The sequence below is a fragment of the Capricornis sumatraensis genome, chromosome 5, assembly GCF_032405125.1.
Source record: "Capricornis sumatraensis isolate serow.1 chromosome 5, serow.2, whole genome shotgun sequence".
Classification (NCBI taxonomy): domain Eukaryota; kingdom Metazoa; phylum Chordata; class Mammalia; order Artiodactyla; family Bovidae; genus Capricornis; species Capricornis sumatraensis.
The window spans coordinates 67,129,792-67,151,721 of NC_091073.1; the positions used below are offsets into that span (position 1 = coordinate 67,129,792).

The 21,930-nt window shown below is 41.6% G+C and overlaps 1 protein-coding gene across 2 annotated transcripts in view; it reads right to left on the reverse strand.

Moving 5' to 3' along the window:
- NPSR1 (neuropeptide S receptor 1) overlaps window positions 1-20,924 on the reverse strand; it is a 159,849-nt gene extending 138,925 nt beyond the window's left edge. For both annotated transcript variants that reach the window (XM_068973323.1, XM_068973322.1), the window contains exon 1: window positions 20,781-20,924. In XM_068973323.1, coding sequence (XP_068829424.1) covers window positions 20,781-20,924 — 144 coding nt within the window. The remainder of the gene's footprint in view (window positions 1-20,780) is intronic.
- Window positions 20,925-21,930: the final 1,006 nt, after the last annotated feature.

Genomic DNA, 21,930 nt, shown 5'->3' on the forward strand with positions numbered 1-21,930 from the left:
CGTACTTCCCAAGAGAGGAAATGAAGTCTCAGAAAGGTTATGATTCAGACTCAGTTCTCAATCAGCAAACCAATAAGCTCTACAGTCCTGTCACTGAGACCCGTGTGCCCCCTGTCATTCATAGTACACAGGTTCTAAATCCTACTCCAAGCCTCAGAAATTTTGCTTAGGTGGGTTGGAAATACCAAAAGCAGAGCTCTGAAAACATCCTGTTCCATTGAGGCTGAATCACTATGTAACACAGGGAGCACACATTTTAAAGTGAGACAGGCAGGACCCGACTACAAAGCTTTGGATTCCCAAAGCTGCTTCATTAGACTTGGGGAATGAGATGCATTAAGAGGATCTGTAGATCCTTGGGTAATGACCATTTCTGAAAAGTTGGAAACCTGTCACTTAGTAGCTTGTCCCAATTTTTCCCCAAGCCTCACCCCACCTGCTGCTAAGGAAGCACTGCCAAGTGGTCAACAACCAGTAAGGCCGTCAACCAGGAGGCAAAGGGTAGGACTCAGCTTGCTCACAAGTGCTTACCTTGGCTTCTTCCCCACAACCGCTTCCTACTGATGCCCCTTTTGAAAATCTGCATTTTCACCATCCTGCCAGTAACCCAGCTTGGAGACACCCTCTGTGGAATTATTGTCATCACAACCACTTATCTACACTCACCTTTTCTAGCTGTTTTACCTAGACCACTGGGGATTCTGTCTTGGATAACTTCCAGGATAACATTCATTGGTAATACTCAATTATGAAAAAAATAGCTATGAGAGTTTTTAATTAGTTGCTATTACAAAAAGCTACATGTACATGTAGATGTTAATTTCAGCTATTTGTTTTTATAAGCCTTTTCATATCATTTTAACAGGGGTCTAGAACAGAAATGTACATTGCATCCTCTTACTAACGCCTGGTGGGACCTGCTGGCAGGGGGCCTCCTGCATGAAGAATAGAGAACATGAATGGGTTAGGAGGTATTGTCACAGCCCAAGTCTGTTGAGGTTGACAGTAGGGCTGTCAGCCAAAATGGTCCCAAATAGTTGGGCGCTAAGAATCATCCTGTGATCTCTCATGTGGTATATAAAGGGGCAAGGCATTTAGCCTGAGAGGAAAGCCTTGATATACCTATAGATTGGGGTACAAGTGATACTCAGGCCGGAACTGGGAAACTGTCCTTGAAATCATGTTGTGATTATGGTTATGTTGGTTCTCATTCTGTATAATCAAGCTCAACAAACATTTATTGAGAATCTAGCAGCAAAGTTCAGCATAATTTTGCATCTTTACTACAGGTCCACAGAAGTTCCATAGCACCATAGAGGGAAGGTTAGGATAAGGAACTCCTAGTCTGATGGTAGAGGCATATATGTAAACAAAAAAGTCCAATGTGAGCTACTGGGATGGCGGTGCTGTAGAATCCCCAATAAGGGGCATCTTGGAAGAAACTGAGGAGGGACTGGGATGGTTGATCAAAAGGTATAGCCTGGAGAGATTAAGGTGCGAGCTGGGTCTGAAAAATGAGTAGATGTAATCAAGCAAACAAGTAGGTTGCCTGGGAATAGTATGAAGAAAGGCAGACTGAAAGATTTTAGGTTAGTGAAGACAGACAGGGCCCATCCACAAACATTAGGTGTGGTCATGGAGCAGAGAAAGGCTTATAAGAAGATAGTAGATTTGTCTCCTAAAAACTATTTCAAAAGTGGAGAAAGGTCCACTCTGGGTCTTTGTCCTGAGTTAAAAGAACTTGCTACCAAAAGAAAAAATTCCTCTCTATCTGGACTCTTCTCCACTTATCTTCGTTGCCTTCTCTCTTAATACCACTATCATGGGTGAGAGAATTCAACTTTAGCTTCTTCAAACTGGGCTGAACAGAGAAGCAATTCTCTGCTTAACATTTATTTCTTAGTTTTGCTTCCAGGACGTATTGTATAAGCTCTTTACTCTGACCAGAAAGGGTTAGATATTGATCTGGAGTATTTGATCGTTACTGCCATGGGTCATATTTTATGTTTCGTTAGCAATGTTAGCCGCTCACTGCCTAATTGTTCTCATTTCTATCAGGGTTTGGTGCAGATCAGGACTGCCTTTGCATGACTGAGTGATGCAGTTTCCTGGTTACTAGTGAATTCTTGGATTTCACCAGAAGCAGAAATGCCCATGTCCCACATTCATTTCAGCGTGAGTTCCTTCTTGTGAATCATTCTTGGATCTCAAAAGAACCTCCAGATTAATCACAAATAGGGTGTATTGGAAGCTTTGAGGCATTTAAATTCTGGTATTCCATCCGAATTCTCATAGTATATCAGACTGCGCATGCTAGAAATCACCTTAAAATCCACTGGGCTCCAAGTCCAGGTAGAAATTAATATTTGTTGAACAAACGAATGAAGTATCTGCTATGTACCAAAAACTGAGATTAACATTTAAATTGCTATTTGAGCTCCAGACCCTTGAAATATAGAAAACTAACATTTGGGTAAATTGGATCCAAATCTCTGCAATGTAGTAGAAATCAAAGGATTACTGTGTGATAAAAATACCAAGAAACTATTCTTCTGCATGATTCACAGATTAAAAAATAAGCCTGCGGGAATTTCTTTTCTGTCTTGGAGGTGCTACTAAGTAGGGAAAAGTGTCTGAGGAGCCTTCCCCCTGAGGGTTTATCTCAGCTCAGACCTTCAATCTGTGATACATTTAATCTGTCGCTTCCATAGTTTACAGTCCATCCAGGAGGCTCAAACTCAAGTAGCCAGAAGGAATCTGGCAAAGTGAGCAAGTGAAAGAGCACAGGCAGATATGAGGGTAATCCATGGAGCTGAACATCCTGGTAAATGAGAATGGGTTGGGGAAAGAGGTCTGAAAAGGGCTCTGAATGACAATTCCAGGGAGACTGTCCTATATTAGTATTATTTTCTGTGCATCTAAATTGAGTGGTTGGTCAACAGAGTTTAAAAAGCTAGTGAGTTAGTGTACACCTAGTGACAGCTGGTATTCTGCCTTGGTTTCTGTTGTCCTTGCAGTCCCTTGCCTGTCTCTTTGGCTTCCTGTGTCCTATCTGGTTCCCTACATGCAGGCCGCCCCAGCCCAGGGTTGAACGCTAGTCCCTCCACCTCTCATCAGTCACTTTATAGGCTTCCTGGGAGCCTAGCCAAGGCCGACAGATGCAGGCACCTGCCTGACTCCAAGCATCGCTCCCACTCCGCCTGAGCCTCTTGCATTTTGACGGAGTTGGCCACATCACCTTGAGCCTATGCTCAGAAGCCCTAGTTCCCAGCAGTGGCCAGTGCCCTAGGTGGGCTTGGTCCTCTAACCCTGATGTTTGCTTCTGTCTAATCCGCCTTCCTGCAGTTCTCAACATGGAAACCAAGTGCACTTCATGGGTCAGCCCTTCCCAGTGAGAGTAGAAAAACAACACAATTGGAAAATGGAGTTTTAAAGAAATAGATAATTCAAAGGTTGCACGCTTAATCCAGAAATCACTATTAAAATATCTATTGGGGTCACAGTAGAAAAATATTCTAAGAGGAGCAATATGGGAGAGGGAAAAAAGAAATGAAATAGGAGAATCACTGCATTTCCCCCCACTAAATTCCTGAATTCTGCTTTAGCTTTGAAAGTGTATAACCTTCATTATTAAAAGAGCAAATCGCACCTGCATCCACAGAGTTAATTACTAGGGAGACACTGGCAGTCCTCAGGCCCCTCAGTGTGTGATCCTTGGGGGCCAGTTCATTACCTGGTACCTCCCCTCCCCCCCATTTTGGCCAACTTCTCTACCACAAGGTGTTTGCTTTCAGATGCCTTTTTCAGTCTCCCTTGTCATTTGTCTCCAAAGGAAACTGATTCTTTCACTTGCTTTCATGGAAATACAATGTGCAAAATATATTTGAGACATTGCATGGTGATATTATATGAGATTATTTTGTCTTTTCTGATAATAAAAGTAATATGCACTAACGGTCAAAACTTAGTAAAATATTTTAAAAGTACAAAGACAAATGCCCACCTTCCAGAGAGAATTTCTCACTCACTTTCCCACTTTGGATATATTCCTTTCCATATTTTCTGGTTATGTATCTAAATATCTGGATATATGTAGATATTTAAATATCTGTACAACCTGGGTGTTCATTGGAAGAACTGATGTTGAAGCTGAAACTCCAATATTTTGGCCACCTGATGCGAAGAGCTGACTCATTGGAAAATACCCTGATGCTGGGAAAGATTGAGGGCAGGAGGAGAGGGAGATGACAGAGGAAGAGACGGTTGGATGGCATCACTGACTCAATGGACATGAGTTGGACTCCGGGAGTTGGTGGTGGACAGGGAGGCCTGGCGTGCCGTGGTTCATGGGGTCGCAAAGAGTCGGACGTGACTGAGCGACTGAACTGAACTGAACTGGAATATTTTATATATGCAGTTTATTGTGCTTAAAAATCTTTAGCACTGAATGAGGAGCAATGATTATTACAGGTGCATAATATTCCTTAATATTCCATCTTATGGTTGCATTACAGTTTTAATTTTCTATTGTCAGATGTGTACTACGTGAAATAGTCTAACACATAAGACCATGTCAAAACTTTTCTTGAATATTTCTTTACTATTCTTAAGGTTTAATCCTGCAAGCAAACCTTCCAAGTCAATATGTAAATATATTGTTTAGGCTTGCCGTGTATTACCAAAGACACAGCAAATTGTGTGCACTCACCTGATTGTCCGCATCTACTCTCCCACCAGTCTACAAGACTGTCATATGCTTTTGTAACATTTGTCTTTAATTTTTACCAGTTTGATATATTTCATACTGTGTTTCATGGTTAAATTTGTATTATTCAGGACACCAGCGAATGAAACTTTTTATGCATTCTTTTAACTCTACATTTAATGTAAAATGCTTTTCATTTTCTTTGCTTGTTTTTTTCTAATAGAAATACCATTTTTTCCTAAGAGCTTTTTATATATTAAGACCTTTAATCATGTTGTATTTGTAGTATTATTACATAAGACATAATATGTAATATTATAAATATTTATATGTATATAAATATTATATATTTATTTTATTGAAAATACTTTCCTTAGTTTTTTGTTTCTGTGTAAATGTTTTGTTAGGCTTAGAAAGTTCTTGCTCATCTGAAATCAGTCTAATAAGTATGCTTTTTTCCCATCTATTTTGTAAAAACTTAGTTACAAAATCCAACTGAAATTGATCTTACAACTTTACATGAGGTAAGACTCACCACCCATTCACCCAATGCTCTAACTCCCAAAATATTCATTCCTTCTTACTATTTTTTGTAGTTTCTTTGTAGTGTTAAGTTCATATATGACTAAGGTTTTATTTTTAAAGAAAGCTATTTGTTACTATGAACCTCTCTATTACTGTGTTAATTCTAAAATGCTTTGCTTAATGCAGGTTTATATTTTTTAGTAACTGATGGAGAAAAATCCCTCTTCCTCATTAACATTTATGTTCAAATCTCTTAGCTTTACTTACCTTTTTAAAATTGAGCTTTTAAGTTATTTTGTCAAATTAAAACAATCACATTAAAGCTTTGATTAAAGTTTTTTAACACTATAAAGAAATTGGGGAGAACTGACATCTTCACAAAATTTAGTTTTCCTGTCCTGGAGCATCACATGCCTTTTCATTTATTCAAATTTTGTTTTTTACATTTCACTAATGGTTAGCATGGGCTTTCCTGGTGGTGCAGCAGTCAAGAATCCACCTGCTAATGCAGGAGACACAAGAGATCAGGGTTTGATCCCACTCTTGCCTGGAAAATCCCGTGGACAGAGGAGCCTGGTGGGCTACAAGCCATGGGGTCTCAAAGAGTCAGACCCGACTGAGCATGCACACACAGCGCAGTGTGGTACAAGAAGTTCTAATGCTTAGCACTGTGAATTATTGCTATCCTAAATTTGACTAGTGCTTCCCAGTTTATAAAATCTTCTCATAGTTTCTGTATGCTTGAACACCTTTTGCATTTTTGCATTTTTATCCCAACCTGTGCCAAAAAAAAAGAAAAAAAAATCTCAAAAGGGACTGAGTACATTGGAAAGGTAATCAAATTTATTCTTAATCAAAAGAACATCTTCTATAGGTATGGATTACCAAGGGCAATGCTGCACAATACCAGATAAAAGAAAGGAAACTTCCACTTGGGCACTAACAGTGTTCCCTTTCATTTTTTATTAAATTAAGAGCTGTGAATAATTGTTCTTAAGCAAACACTTGGGTTCAATACTTGTATGCAAATAGAATTCTGAGTGCTGTGGGGAAATCGTTCGTCCAGTGCAGAGCCTGGAACACCACGGGCCTGGGTGAATCACAGCTCCTGCCCAGCAGAAGAGCAAGGCAAGGAGACTTCAAGAGCTGGAAGAAGCGGAATCAAGGGGAATCTTATTCCCTGCTGCTGCTGCTTTTTCAAGAAGTTCCAACAATCCTCTAGATCCTAAGTAACCTTTGCTATCTCATGCCCAGTATGCTCAGGAGAGTAGGGGTTTATTTAAATGAAGCAAAGTTCTTTTAAACAATGCAAATAACCTTGGAAGATCAGGAAGGCTGTGGGAGAGACACCTGAGGGAAGGAATTTGTTTACTCAGAATGGCTTTCATGCAAATACTTGGAATCGATTTATTGAGGGAAAAAAAATTGGGGGATGACAGGAGGACTAAGCAAAAGATGGAGAAAAACAATTTTTTTAAAAGCAGAGCGTGCAAATTCCATGTAGTGATAAAGAACCTGCCTGCCAACATGGAAACGTAAAAGACACGGGTTTGATCCCTGGGTTGGGAAGATCCCCTGGAGAAGGGAATGGCAACCATCTCCGGTATTCTTGCCTGGAGTATTCCATGGACACAGGAGCCTGGTGGGCCACAGCCCATAGCGTTGCAAAGAGTCTGACATGACTAAAGCCACTTAGCACACACTGCATGTATGCAAAGTCCACACTGAATGCCGTGGTAGGGATGAGGGCAGGCAGAGGAGGTTGGGGAGGGTGAGAGAATGGGAAAGCTTAGTCTGGGTTCTTGTGAATCATGTCAAAGTCATGCTTGCTTTTTATTTCTCTACAACCACCTATTTCTTTCCGCAGGAGAAATATCAATGGAACTAAAAAGGAGAGATGTCCCAGGAAGTTTTGGCTTTATTTATCTTTAAGAAGGGAGAATAGTTTGGATGGGGGGAGGATGGAGAATCTGAGTGGGTGGGGAGTTTGGGAGGATAAATCTGAGCTAAAGGATCTGTGAGGCTTGTCTTTGAAGAGAAGGGCATTAGTCCACCCTCACCCCTGAGCCCCTTTGGGTTGGTAGGACCCTCCCAGGAAATTATTGAGTAGAATTCCATGATTACCCTCCTCCAGCTCCCACCCAAAATGTCACTTCTCACCTAAGACTTGGCTCCTTCCCTTCTTCACCATCCTGAAGGGACATTGTTATTGTTTTGCTCTCACGGCTGAGCTTCCTGGATCCAGAGAAGCCGTGTGATGTGCTCAGGGTAGCATGATATAGAATTGGTTTGAGGCCCAAAGCCCGTTTCTTGCACTTCCCTTGCTTGTTTAAACTGTAAGGAAGGGATGTGATTCCTTGTGCGTCAGGGAAGAGAATAAAAATCTTCTTATTGAGCTGTCATGAAAAAAATGAGCTAATGTTTTGGGTAGTTTTTTGAAATAATGTTTTTAAAAGTGCCTTCAGATTGTTTTTTCCCCATAAAATTACCTAAGTAAATAGCACTGTCATTATCTGAAATGTGAAGAATCATTCAGAAAAATTTAGGGCTCTTTTCTTTAGGAAGGAGGAGAAACCATCTCTTTCTTGGTTACTTGGAAACATACAGTCCTGTCTGAATCAATGTTTATAAAACTCTATTCAATCCTTTTGTAATCTAGATAACAGTAATCTAGATAATAGATAATAGTAGGATGAAAAACATGAGCAGAGCCAGCTCCTGCCCTGCCCAAATGTAGAATAAATGAAATGTCTTTGATTCTCTGTGGTCCACTTTCAAGGGCTTGGCTTTGGTAACCTGGATATGTAGTTTTGCACTTGGTATTTTTATCACTTGGGCAAGTCTATGACTCAAAATAAAAGAAAGTCCACTTTACAGTGGCTTGAACAAAGATATTTTTCATACAATAAGAAATCTGAAGATACACGGCTGCTGTCCTGCACTCTTTGAAATTGCCTTAGCTTTTCTTTTGTGGCTGCAAAATGGCTGCTGAAGTGCCATGCATTGTGTCTGAATTCAAGGGAGGAAAGAAAATTCAAGCCATGTCTTTCTCCTTCTATCAAAGAAAAGTGGAATCTTTGTCAGAAATCTCATAGACTTCCAATTAAGTTTCTCAAACTGTGCTGCAAGGGAGCACTAGGCTGTTTATTGCAAGGGATACTAGGCTAGTGAGTATTTGGCTGGGAAAATGAGAATAGGGTTGAGAATAACTATAGGGTCAACCAAATAGCATTGCTATTTTCAGGAGCCTATATAGGACCTCCTCCTTTCACCTCTGCTGTTGATTTGTCCGAAAATTTGTAGCATCATCAATATTTCTCACTAGTAGTAAATATTATATAGTCAAGTTGTTTTTTGGTCACTAAGTCATGTCTGACTCTTTGCAATCCTGTGGCCTGTAGCCTGCCAGGCTCCTCTTTCCATGAGATTTCCTAGGCAAGAATACTGGAGTGGGTTGCCGTTTCCTTCTCCAGGGGATCTTCCTGGACCAGGGATCAAATCTGCATCTCCTGCATTGGCAGATGGAGGTTAAACCACTGAGCTACCAGGGAAGCTTGCATAGTAAAGACTCATACTAAATGGCTAATGGTTAATGTCTACTTGTAAAGTAGAAATAAGGAGGACCCTTGGAAAACATTCATAGAGCCATATTCTGGATTATTTGCCTATATTTATGCCAAGCAAAGTGCTAAGTCTATGATAGGGTTCATTCACTCTTTGAGACTCTCTGAGTGTCTTATTGAGGTGGCATGGCTATTGACATTGGAGAAACTCTCTATAGAATAATTTTTTATTAAGTAGTACTTTATACAGAGGAAAAGTCATCCTTTGAATGTTAGTTTTGTAGTTTTGACAAACTTAACCATCATTGCAATCAAGATATAGAATATTTCTGTCATCTAAAGGGGGTGTCCAGTGCCATTTTGTAGCCAGTCTCTTCACAGCAACCACTGATTTGCTTTCTGTCCTTAGAGTTTTGCTTTCTCAACATCATGTAAATGAAATCATTACAGCATTTTGAATCTGGCTCCTTTCACTTAGCATAATGCATTTGAAATTCATCCATTCTGTTCTGTATATCTATAAGCTTATTCCTTTTTATTGCCAAGTAACATTCCATTGCACAGATATACTACAGCTTATCCATTTTCTAGCCACTGGACATTTGAGTTGCTTCCAATTTTTAGCAATTTAAGATAAAGCCACTGTAAGTATTGACATAGAGGCTTTTACATTATTTGTCTTGGACAAATACTCAGGAGTAGGATTTTGGACTTGTGTAATAAACGTATGTTTAACTTTATAACAAAATGGCAAAAAGTTTTCCCAACTGTCTTTATCATTTTCTTTGCTGTCAGTAATGTATGATGGTTCTAGTTGGTTGCTTCATATCTTTGCCAGTTCTTGATATCTTCAGTATATTTTTATTTTAGTCATTCTAATGAGTGTGTGATGGTATTTCATTGAGGTTTTAATTTGCATTTCACCAGTGACAAATGAGATTAAGAATTTTTTCATGTGTTTATTCACCATTTGGTGATATGTATGTTTGAAACTTTGCTATTGTTTCCAGTTGGGGTCTTTTTCTTTGTATTGAGCTTTAAGAATTATCTGTATCTTCTGGATGAAAATTATTTGTGATTTATAGACATTTTCTCCTAGTATGTGGTTAGCCTTTTTATTCTCTTCATAGCATCTTTTAAATTATAGAAGTTCTTAATGAAGTCCAATTTATCAAATTTTTCCTTTATGGACTGTGCCACTAGTGTTGTACGTAAGAAATCATTGCCTAATCTAAGGTGACAAAGTTTGCCTTCTATGTTTTCTTTTTCTTTTATTTTAGGTTTTACACTTAGATATATGATCCATTTGATGTTAATTTTTATGGGGTGTGAGGTTTGGGCAGGGGTTCCCTTTTTACATGTAGTTATCTATTTGTTCCAGCAACAATTTTGATTTTCTCTATTGAGTTGCCTTTATATCTTTGTCAAAAATTAATTGACCAGATATGACTGGGTCTATTTCTGGACTCTTTATCCTGTTCCATTTCTGGATGTGTATCCTTTCCCTATTACCACACTATTGCTTTAGAGAAGGTCATAACCAGCCAGTGTGAGTTCCCTAACTTTATTGTTTTTGAGAGTTATTGTGGCTAGTCAATTTCCTTTGCCTTTCCACGTACACTTTAGAATCAGCTTATCGATTTGAGCCCCTATGTCATCGTCATTCCTTGCCTCTGCCAATCTTCTCCGATTCCCCAAGCCCTGCATATGATCTGACAAGTCCCGCTGCTTCTGCCTGCCCACTCTCAGGCAACCTTATCTTGCTGAGCACTGACGCCTCTCATTGGGTCACCATAACGGACTCTCTTTCCTCAGTGTTCCCTCCCTACACCCCACTCCCTACTCTGCGGCCTGATTAATATCTCTCTCAGCACAGTTTTTGCTGTTAGCGTTTTTGCTAAAAAAAAACTCTAAAGATTTCTTATGGCCTATAAGGACAGAAAAAAAAATCCATATTGTTTAGTCTGAAGGTCCACCTGGGTCTTTTTTAATCTCTTTAACTCTTTTATCTAAACTGAAAGCTTCCATTTACCTCTCTTCAATGAAGATCAACTTGATTTTCTATGCAGAAATCCTTCTTTTTAATTTGTTTTACCTCCTTCTGTCATCCCCTCACTGTCTTTTCTTCTAAGTGACTGTCTTTTCTTCTAAGTGACTGCCTTCTCTTACCTTGCATCATAACTATTGGCTGAGTATACCTTTCCCCTGTTAGACAGAATTGTCTGACAATATGATACCTGTTTTGTGCATCTTTGAAACCCCACTGCCTAAAGTAATACTCAGTCAAGCCCATCTGTGATTCTCAACTTCATAAAGGAGTACATGACATGGGAAGGAAAAGAATATAGTTTAAAAGATTATATTCTGAATTATATCTTGATTTGGGGGTTTCCCAGGTGGCCCTAGTGATAAAGAACTCATCTGCCAACGCAGGAAACATAAGATACATGGGTTTGATCCCTGCATCAGGAAGATCCCTTGGAGAAGGGCATGAAAACCCACTCCAGTATTCTTGCCTGGAGAACCGCCACGGACAAAGGAGCCTGGTGGGCTAGAGTCCATGGGGTCACAAAGAGTTGGACACAATTGAAGCAATTTAGTATGCATACATGTCTTATTTTTAGATATGATATTTAATTTATTTTCAAATTTAAATTAAATTGAGAAAAACTATTTATGTTTATCTATCAATTCAGTTCAGTTCAGTTCAGTCGCTCAGTCATGTCCGACTCTTTGCTACCCCCTGAATTGCAGCTCACCAGGCCACCCTATCCATCACCAACTCGTGGAGTTCACTCAAACTCACGTCCATCGAGTCAGTGATGCCATCCAGCCATCTCATCCTCTGTCATCCCCTTCTCCTCCTACCCTAATCCCTCCCAGCATCAGAGTCTTTTCCAATGAGTCAACTCTTCTCATGAGGTGGCCAAAGTACTGGAGTTTCAGCTTTAGCATCATTCCTTGCAAAGAAATCCCAGGGTTAATCTCCTTCAGAATGGACTGATTGGATCTCCTTGCAGTCCAAGGGACTCTCAAGAGTCTTCTCCAACACCACAGCTCAATAGCATCAATTCTTCGGTGCTCAGCTTTCTTCACAGTCCAACTCTCACATCCATACATGACCACTGGAAAAACCATAGCCTTGACTAGACGGACCTTTGTTGGCAAAGTAATGTCTCTGCTTTCAACATGCTATCTAGGTTGGTCATAACTTTTTTTCCAAGGAGTAAGCATCTTTTAATTTCTATAGGTGTTAAGAATTTAAAAGGTTAAATAATCTTAGTAATATTTGTTGAATGAAAACATTAGTTTCCCAGCCCCTTAGGACAATGATAAATCCTCTTTGACTCCCTAGTCCCTAGAATAGGGCCCTACACAGTGAAAGCAGCTGTAGTCTCAGTGTTCACAGGATAAACACCTTTTCTGCTTGAAGTGTCCAGAGGCAGCAGACAGGAACCATGCGTGACCACCTGATTGACATTCTAGTAGACAAGGCTGATCCATTCACCCCACTGGAGCTGATTCTTCCTGTTGTCCACAGGTGGTACTCTCTGCCCTCTGCACTTTGCAGAAGATCTCTGTGACTGAGCTTCTATAATCAGGCATCAGAACACATAAACAGAGAGCAGGGATGTGAATGCTAACACACTTTCCCAATACCCACTTGGTGTCTTAGGGCTCAGAAGTGTATGGCTTTCCAGCCTCAGATATGGAAGCTGAGCTGGCAGCTAGGGAAGGAGAGTAAGGGAAGGGGATGTTGTTTGCTATAGGTCTAATGATCTGGACTTCCCTGGTGACTCAGATGGCAAAGAGTCTGCCTGCAATCTGGGAGACGTGGGTTTGATCGCTGGATTGGGAACTGGCAACCCTCTCCAGTGTTCTTGCCGGGAGAATCCCAGGGTCAGAAGAGCCTGGCGGGCTACAATCCTTGGGGTCGCAAAGAGTTGGACGTGACCAAGAGACTAAAACACACACACACACATACACACACAACCCTCCCCCCCGCCCCCCCGCCACCAATAGGGCTTGCTATGGTGTCAGTGAAAAAAAGTGAAGTCACTCAGTCGTGTCCAGCTCTTTGCGACCCCATGGACTGTAGCCTACTACACTTCTCAGTCTGTGTCAGGAATTCCCCCAAATCATGGTGCCTTTAATTTTTAACCCAATGGCTTGGAGAATAAGGATTAAGACTCCATCTACTTTAATGTTTTCACATGAATTTGCTGAGACCTCAGAAATAAACTTGTTACACAGATTGTTTCTCAATATGTTCTTTCATTCAATAAAACATGTTTTGACCATTTGTCTACCATGTTGTCAGGCACTACCCCAGGGGTAGTGGGATCTCGAGCTCCCTTAAAATGACTGACATCATGTATGTGTGTATGTATCTGTATGTGTGTCGGTCTATGTTTATGTGCACACGTGTGTGTGTGTGTGCATGTGTGTGTAGGCGGACATGCATGTCAAGAGATGAATCTTGTCACACAAAGACTTGAAGTGGTTTGGAAACAAGAATAGTGGCAGTGCTGATCTACTAAACAAATCTGAATTATTCACAGATGAAGGGGCAATTGAGCTTAGATGTGATATCAGAAGAAAAAGGCATGGTGAGAAATGCTATGAAAAAGGCATTTCTGCCAAAGATAATATTTCCCTGGAATACAGTATCCAGTGAGGCATGGTGCAGGAGAGGAGAGAAATGAGGGAGGAGGGGAAGTCAGATTGTGAAAAGCTAGAAGGCTAGTTTGGAGAGTTTGGGTTTTATTGTGCAGAAGGTGAAGGTCAAACCATGCTTGGTACTATGTTCCCTGCACTGGGGGCATTCAGTTAAGCTACATTTCCTATGCCCAACAACTAACTAATTCTTGCCAGCGGAACTGGAGTCAGTCATGCATCATTTCAGGCCAAAGCAGACAGGGTAAGTTTTGCCATCTCCCTTGGAAACTGCTTATTCTAGAAGGCAGAGATACAAGTTGACCTGTTTGCAACTGGGATGTGAGAGAAAAATAAACTTTTAATGTGTTAAACCACTGAGATTCAGGGTGTAGACTTTTTTGGTTTTGTTTTTTAAATTAATGGGACTTTGTTATTATTATTATTATTATTGTCAAACTGTATGAGGCTTGTGAGATTTTACTTCTTTGACCAGGGATCTAACCCTCTTCCCCCAACCCCCTGCCCTCCGCCAAAGTGGATGCACAGATTCCCAATCACCAATCCTCTAGGGAAACCCTGGGGTTTAGTTTTTTGCTATTATAGAGACCTATCCTATCCAACTAAAATCAGCAGTAGAACCATGTTTATTTTTCCTTTTTTCCTTCCTTTCTTTGTTTGTTTCTGGCTTCTTTCATTTATTTTTTAGAAAATTCACACCCTTAACTTCTATCAGGCCTTGTGTTCACATCAGGTTAAAAAAAGGAATGCTACTTTTAAATCCTCCTAGAGCTGATGGTGAGTCAGATGAAATCATATGATATCAAGTTGTTAACTGTAAGGTGCTGCCAACTATAAGAGACCCATCATTTTTAGGCAGATGTCAATATTGCCTCTACAAAAAGATAAGAACCCTGGTTATTCCTTAATGACTTCATCATGACCTTGGTGGTTTTGCCATCTTGTGGCCCAGAAAATCTTTCTACCATGGTAGAAATTCATCCCTTCCGGATGGGGTATAATTTCCTATCTCTGTAAAAAGCCCTTCTTATAGTAAGCCATTAAGCTTGCATAGGTAAAAATTAGATGTGGCATCTGGATGGTAAAGAAAGAAGGGGAATCATCTCTAGATCCCTTATCCTACATTTTCCATGGTCTAATTGAGAGAAATGAAACAGTTCAGCACCACTGTTTGGGGGCCTAAAGCATTTTGAAGCGGTCTTGGAGATCTTCCAGTACACGGATCTCTCTTAGTATCTTCAGAAGTTTCTTCTGTGTAGGTAACGGTGGCGCCTCATCTTTCAGGAGCTTCAGAAAGGAGTGTAACAATTCACCCCTGGGGCTGTAACCGCTAACATTTCTGAAACAGTGTACTCAAGGCCATCACTGTCCTTAACGGCCCCACAAACATTTAACCACTTAACTTGTCACAACAATCCCCTGAAGGAAGATTCAGTTATTAGCACCATTTGTCTGACGAATAAACCGATGCATAGGTAGGCGGGAACTCCCTCAAGTTCTCAGCCAGATGGTGGAAGCACTGGGAGCTGACGTCAGCAGTCCTATTTTACAGCCTGTGCCTCACTACAGTGACGGGGAGGATTCCAGAGCCTGAGTATACCTGGGCATGACTAGGCTACTTCTTCTGCCATCAGCTGAGCTGAGAGGTCCAGGAGAAGCCAAGTTCAGTTACAAAAAATAAAATTACATTTCTCGTCTACTTCAGTACATAGCTCGAAATGTTCTTACTAACAGGAAATGTTCTTATCAACAGGAAATTACTTCCAGGATGACAGGGTGAGATATATATATATAAAATTCTTTTTCTTTTTGAAGCATTAATGAATATGCTCTTTTCCACTTTCTTGAGAAAACCTCTCGGAGCTTAGGCAGCCAGAGAGCTCTACTCCGTCTGGCCTCTGGGTACAGTCTTTACTCCAGCAATGCAGACAAAGAGAAATAAGTCAGCTCCCAGCTCTCAAAATACCTCTTGAAGGATATCATAAACAGCTTGAAGAGACATGTCTTTTCCCTTTGCAAGAGGATGTGTCTTTTGAGCCTTCAGCTCAAAAGAATCTGGAATAATTCATTTGGTGGCAAACAGTCTAGTCATGTTCCCCACCACAGAGAAAGCAGGCAGTGGGAGACAGGAGTGTCAGATGGTACAACAGTGGTGCGGAGTGTGAGGAGACTTAGACAATGCTGAGAGGATTTGTACAGCAACCCCCCCCCCTACCCCGCCCCCCCCCCAGCCTCAAGGCTACCACAGGGAAAGAGAAGAAGAGAACAAGGTTGGGAGCACAGGATTAGAGAGCAGCGAGCTCCATTTACTGTACAGGAACCAGGGGATGGCAGACCCCGGGGATTCACCCAGCTCTCGTGAGGTGGGAATTGGATAGTTAATGGCCTCGTGGGGAGACAGACCAAAGCTGGGAGGCAAGCAGTCAAACTTTTCTTTCCCAGGAAGGATGCAGAATTTCAGAGGGTTGAGAGAGGGGAGGAGGGAGGTGTGAACACCCGTGCACCTGAAGGGAGATGGGACAAACGGATGCTCCCGCAGAAGGCAGCACAGCCTAACCCGAGCCTGATGTAGATCCTGACAAGAATCTGGAACAAGCACGATCACTTCTGAAAGCCAGACAGGACTCATCATCTCAGTCAATGCCTAGTGGCCCAGGTTCCTCCCCAGGTCAGACTTGCTCCCTCACTCCAACCACACATATATGGACACACACACTCTAGAAGCATCATTCCTAGAACTTAGATGCCTTTCCTGAGTCAGACCCTTCACAGGCTGAAAAACTGCAATTCTGCACTTACTCTGAATTAACTATGATTGTTACCTGCCATCAGATGATGTGATACAAAGGATCAGTGATACAAAGAGAAAGTTGGTTGAGAGAGTTTTCCCTTTTCACGCACGAGAGTACGTAACTTGGGAATTGCATGACAGGCTTGTAAATAAAGCCAACCAATGAAATGTGTGCCTTTCTCAGGGGCATGGGGTGAAGTTGGATGTGGTACAGTGCTGGTCCAGGGCAGGGGATTGGAGAGTAGCGTGCTAGGTGTGCCCAACAGGATTAGGCAGTGATAGCAGACCTTTAATAATTATTTAACTTTGCAAAACTAGTAGTAATTCCCTATGAATAGTCACAGTATTCAGCTCTAGAAACTCAGTATGAACAGACTGAGTGAAACTGATTAGAGGAGGACAGAAAGATGCGTGATAAAATGCAAGAATCATTGTTATAAGTTTCAGGAAGTACCTTGAAAGGACAGGAACCAAGGGCTCCTGGACTCCAGGAAGGGCATCCCTGACATTGTTCTGAGGCGCAAGGCAGGAAAGGAGACAGGCAAGTCCTATAGGGCCAAGGTGGGACTAAAGGAGTGTGCAGAGAAGCAGGCAGGTGGGCACAGAGAGAGCTGAAGTGGCAGCCACTGAAAGTGAAAGTGCTGGTCCACAGTAGGTAGAGTGTGTTATTCTGAAGGAATTGTCAGTCTAAATATAATAAAAGAACAGTATACTTCAGATTCTTTATATCATTAAACGTTTCTTTAAGTCTAGTGTGAGATAATTGAGACGTGGGTTGAACTGGAATTTGCTTTTGTTATATTAATGGAGGAGGAATGTTTTAAGAAAATTAAGAGACAGCAGGCAGAGGGAGCAAAACAAAGGGAACAAACTGTGTCCAATCACCCTCAAGCACTTAGAAGCAACCATTTACATATAAACAATAGTTAGACTAATTGCATATCATTGGCAATGACCCACTAAAGGAGATTCAAAAAAAGATCATTGTCAAGTAATATCTTTGCAGTCTTGGTTCCTGTTTCTCCCCTCACCTGAGAGTAATAAAACTGAGTTGTTTTGCATTATTTTATAATTTCAGCAATTTACTAATTCAAGTAGGTTTCCCTCCCAGTACTTTGAATGAATTTTCTCATCATCAGGAATCAGGGATTCAGGAAATTTTGCAAGTGAATTTACCAGCAAAATTAAGGCTATTAAGAAGAGTTTCATCTTTGTCTTCCACTGAACAGTCTTATATTCAGGCCCTCCATTCACTTTCTTATGAGCCAGGGCCCATCTTCCTTAAAGGTGTTTGTTAGATTCTTGAAGCCCATAGGGGTGCTTGGTGCTGGGGACTAGAAATGGATGAGGTGAACTAGATGGAAACTTGAACATATGAGACATTGAAAACTGTGAAAGAAACCAGGGCCTGAGCTGAGAGCCTTGAACCCAGGACCATAGAGCTTTAGTCATGTGAAACCCACGATGGAAGAAGAAAGTGGTGAACTCACTTCTGCCCTTCCTGCTGGTATCCAAGAACATACAAAGGATGGCAGAGTGGGTTAGAGCAGTGGGGAGCAGGGGCAAGAATATGGAGATAGAGATGGGAAGAAAGAAGAGCCTCCAAGCTTGTGAAGAACGGGCTGGTAAGATTTAGACATGGATATCTTATCTTCTGCCAGGAGAGCTTTGGGTTCGGAGGAGAACTTGAGGGCTACATAAGTAAGCAGGTTAGAAGCCCAGGCATGTAGACTGAGAAAAGCAGCAAAGACTAGAGCAGACAGCAATGAATGGGTGGGTGTGGGTTCGCTAGGGCGAAACCAGTATGAGCTACAGTGTATGATGATACATTTACTTTTGTATTCCACCCACTGGAAACTATTACTTACCTTCATCACATTGGCTTAGAAATGGAGTAAGGATGAGCTAAATGTGCCTACAGAGAAGGACCTCAGTGAATACAGTTGATAAAGACCTGGCAGGGCAAGGGCTGACCTGTGGAGTAGCAGTGAATAAGACCCTCACCTCTGTCACTGAGAAAGCAAACTTTCTGTTGCCCAGTCTGACAACACGTAGATGGCAGACAGAAACAGAACACAGACCCACAGTTCATTTATGCAGTAAATGTTTATTGAGTAGGACAAGCAGGGTGCTGGGTTTTGGAGAAAACATGAAACAAACATTAGTCATTACTTTCACTTGAGGCGCTTAATGACTGTTGCACATTGACCTGACACATTATTGGAATAGCAGTTGAGCACAGAGTTGGATTAAGTGGCAAAGAGAGGGGGTGTCCTCCAGACACTACCGGAACTCGGAGGAGGGATGAGTTTGGGGGTCTTCAGGGAGGAAGCAACCCAAGAGGAGCCTTAAGGACCGGGTTGAATTTAGATAAACTCCGATGAAGATGAAAGGCATTCGAAATGAAAGGTACACCATGGGTTGAGGATTAAATGAGACACTTCACAAAAGTCATTCAGAAAGATTCACGTCACCGAGAAAGCCCACAGCCAATGAAATGTACGGCTTTTGCTATTGCTATTATTCTCCTACTTTTACTGCTGTTACCACTTTGTTTTTGATGATGTTTCTACTGCTTTTGGAAAAGGCGATGGAGATTAAAAGGACATGGTTGGGAGACAATTCACAAACACAGTTCTGACTTTCTTCTTGAGACACGTGTGGGGTAAAAGGATCACAAGGAACAAGAGCCTGCATCAAAACTGCTTGTGCTCAAAGGGGGTGGTGGAAAAAGTTACACATTAGCTTAAGACACTTAAGCTAGTTCTTTACCAACACTACTACTGACTGTTGTGTAGCTAAAAATCACTGCTTTAATGAAGGATTATATTTTTCAAAAAATGAAACAGAACATTCTAAGTTCCTGATCAGATGTATTTTCTTTCTTTCTGTTTCTCTCCTTGTCTAGTGGCTCAATTGCTGGAGGGCAAACTTACTAATAGAAATGAGATGAAAATGATGTGATTTTCCATAGTGCCTGGAGATGATGTTGCTAGGACAGAGTTCAAACACCAGAAGAGAGTGAGTAGGGGTTTGTTTGTCCAAACACTCAAAACTTCCCCTTCGGAGCTGTATTAAAAAAAAAAAAAATGGCAAATGAGATTTCAGCTGATTATTGCCTGACTCTCAGAACAACTGTCTTATTGCTGATTATTGTCCTTTCTGCAGTGGCCACTCTTTCTTCATTCTGTTTGCTGTCATGTTCTATAAATATCAAAAAGGCTGCAGAGGCAGCATCTCTGAGAGGAGCAGTATGCTTCCTGGGTGCAGAAAGCGTGCCTCTCCAAGAAAGAATCTCTGGATCTGAAGGCTGATTTCAGAGGGGATTATTCAGTCAATGGTAAATGGCACCCCACTCCAATTTCAGTTTCTATTCTCTGTTGTAGATCTGGGCAGCTGGGCTGTGTGTGTGCACGAATGCGTTAGGAAGTGGTGCCTAGGGATGAGTCCATGCAATCCACCTAAGTGACTTGTTCCACTCTGCTTTGCTACATTTTCTCTAGGGCTCTCGAACACCAGTGAGGCTGGCTTCCAGGGCAACTCCCTGCTGAAAGTTTTATTCTGAGTGTTGGCAAAGAAGCAAAGCTCCAAGGTAGATATTACAGCAAATTCTACCTTGTCAATAAAAACCAAATCATTTCAAGAACATCCAAAGGATTAAAAAAAAAAGAAAAAACTGCTAGAATTTTTCTTGAAGTATGAAAGACCAGTTTGAGTCCTGGGAATTAGTGTAACAGCTGAATGTACCGTCAGGCAGCCTGTGAAATAACCTGACATCCCTGCATTCCATGCAAGAAGCAGGAAACTATTTTCTGGATGCCCGGTTAATTCCTGACCACAATTTTGTGGAAGAGGAAACAGTATCAGCCTAACAATGGCCTCTTCCTCAATGTGGCCCTTGGATATTTTGAAAGTGAAACTTGCTAAACTCTGATTTCCTCATTTCTTTTAGGAGGGAACTTGTTGTGAACAGTAACATCACCGACTACAGTTAAGGACCTTATTTCCCTCTGATGTTCACTGCAAAGGATCAGCACAGAAAGTGTGGTCCTTCTTTCCTTACTCAGCGCTATGTCCCTCATTGCAACAGGTACTGTCCTGGGTGATGCGGGCTTTACAAACTTCTGATGCTCCTAACAAAAAACTCACAACAATAACCCTTACGAGGAACAGACATTTCAAGCACTACTATAAGATTAACTAAAAGTACTTTCATCTAAGAACAGGGGAAAATAAAAAAGTCATCCACTTATAAATGTTACTCATGACTCTTACATCTGTAGCAGCAGCAGGGAAAAACAAAACAAAACAAAACAAATATTCTTAAGAAATGATGATATAGATCCTAGCACAATACGAAAAACTTACTTTTATAGCTCATCAGTTTTTTTTAAAACTCTTTTTAGTAAAGAAAATAAGCCACACTCATTCATAATATTGGCTGTGATCTTTTAACTTAAAATTCTGCTTTGTCTTATTATTTAAAATCAGTGTTCAGAGTGTAAGGCAGGAAACTTACCTTGAAGGAGTAGTAGAAGGAGCCCCATTCCTCTCCTTCCACCTCTGCAGTGAAAGTCACTGTTTCAGTACAAAGGACAGGAGAATTCAGTGCCTGCCCAGTCCCATTGGACTTGGCGCTGCCCTCTGTGAGGTTGGCCGGCATGGCTCAGGTGGAGTGGAGTCCCGCTGTCCTTGAGCCTGCAGCCGATGGAGAGAGTCCAGCCCTCTTCTTGAGAGCCAGGCAGCAGCTGCGGCTCTGCCCTCCTCTGCCTCCCTGAGCTTCTTCTGAAGCTCAGCTGAGAATAGGCTCAGAGCCCTCCCGGAACCCACCTCACTAAAGAGCTCTGCCTGCCTGCTCAATCCACGTGGTGCTTACTCCTCGGCAGTTATGATCCAGTAGCCGGCGCAGCCTCAACACTCCATGTACCTGCCCAGAGGTGGGGGTGGTCTTGCCCCAAAAAGCTGGCAGGAGCCCCTCACAGCAATCCACGTGGCTCCCCAGGCAGTCCTTCCTGCTCAGTTGCACTTTTCCTCACTTTTGGAACACACCTCCCTGCCCCCCACATCTGCTCCAGCTTTAACAAGACAGGAATTTGGATTCCACAGCCCCTTGATTTATTCAGGTCATGTTTGCCTTTCTGAAATCAAATCATAATGATGCATTTTTTTCAACTGAGGTTACCTTCTGACTTACGATCCTCACTCAAGCATTTGCTTCGTAGCCTGCACGTTATTTCAGTAAATGTGAGCAAAGAGCATGCTTGAGTCTCACACCCCTGATTCTACTCTAGGTTTTCAGAGGGCAATGCTTCAGAAAAGCCTGGGGTTTGTGCTTGTCAGTCAACCACCACCTCTCATGATGTGACTGGGACTGGTGTTTTGTAGATATTCTTATCATCTTGATGTTCTTTTATTTGATGTCCAAAACAACTCTGAGAGGTAGGCAGGGAACATATCTTTATATTCTCGTTTGACACTAGAAGAGGCTGCTGCTCAGTGGTGAAACGACTTGCCCAAGATCCCACAGCTGGTGATGGAAATGAGACGATAACTCAGTTCTTCAGAAATTCCTAGACAGTGGTGCTTTTACTGTAACATACTATAATTTGCATCAAATCTCAGGAGCCTGTTAAGATATGAAGCTAAAGGAGTAAGGAGAGCCGGCCAGG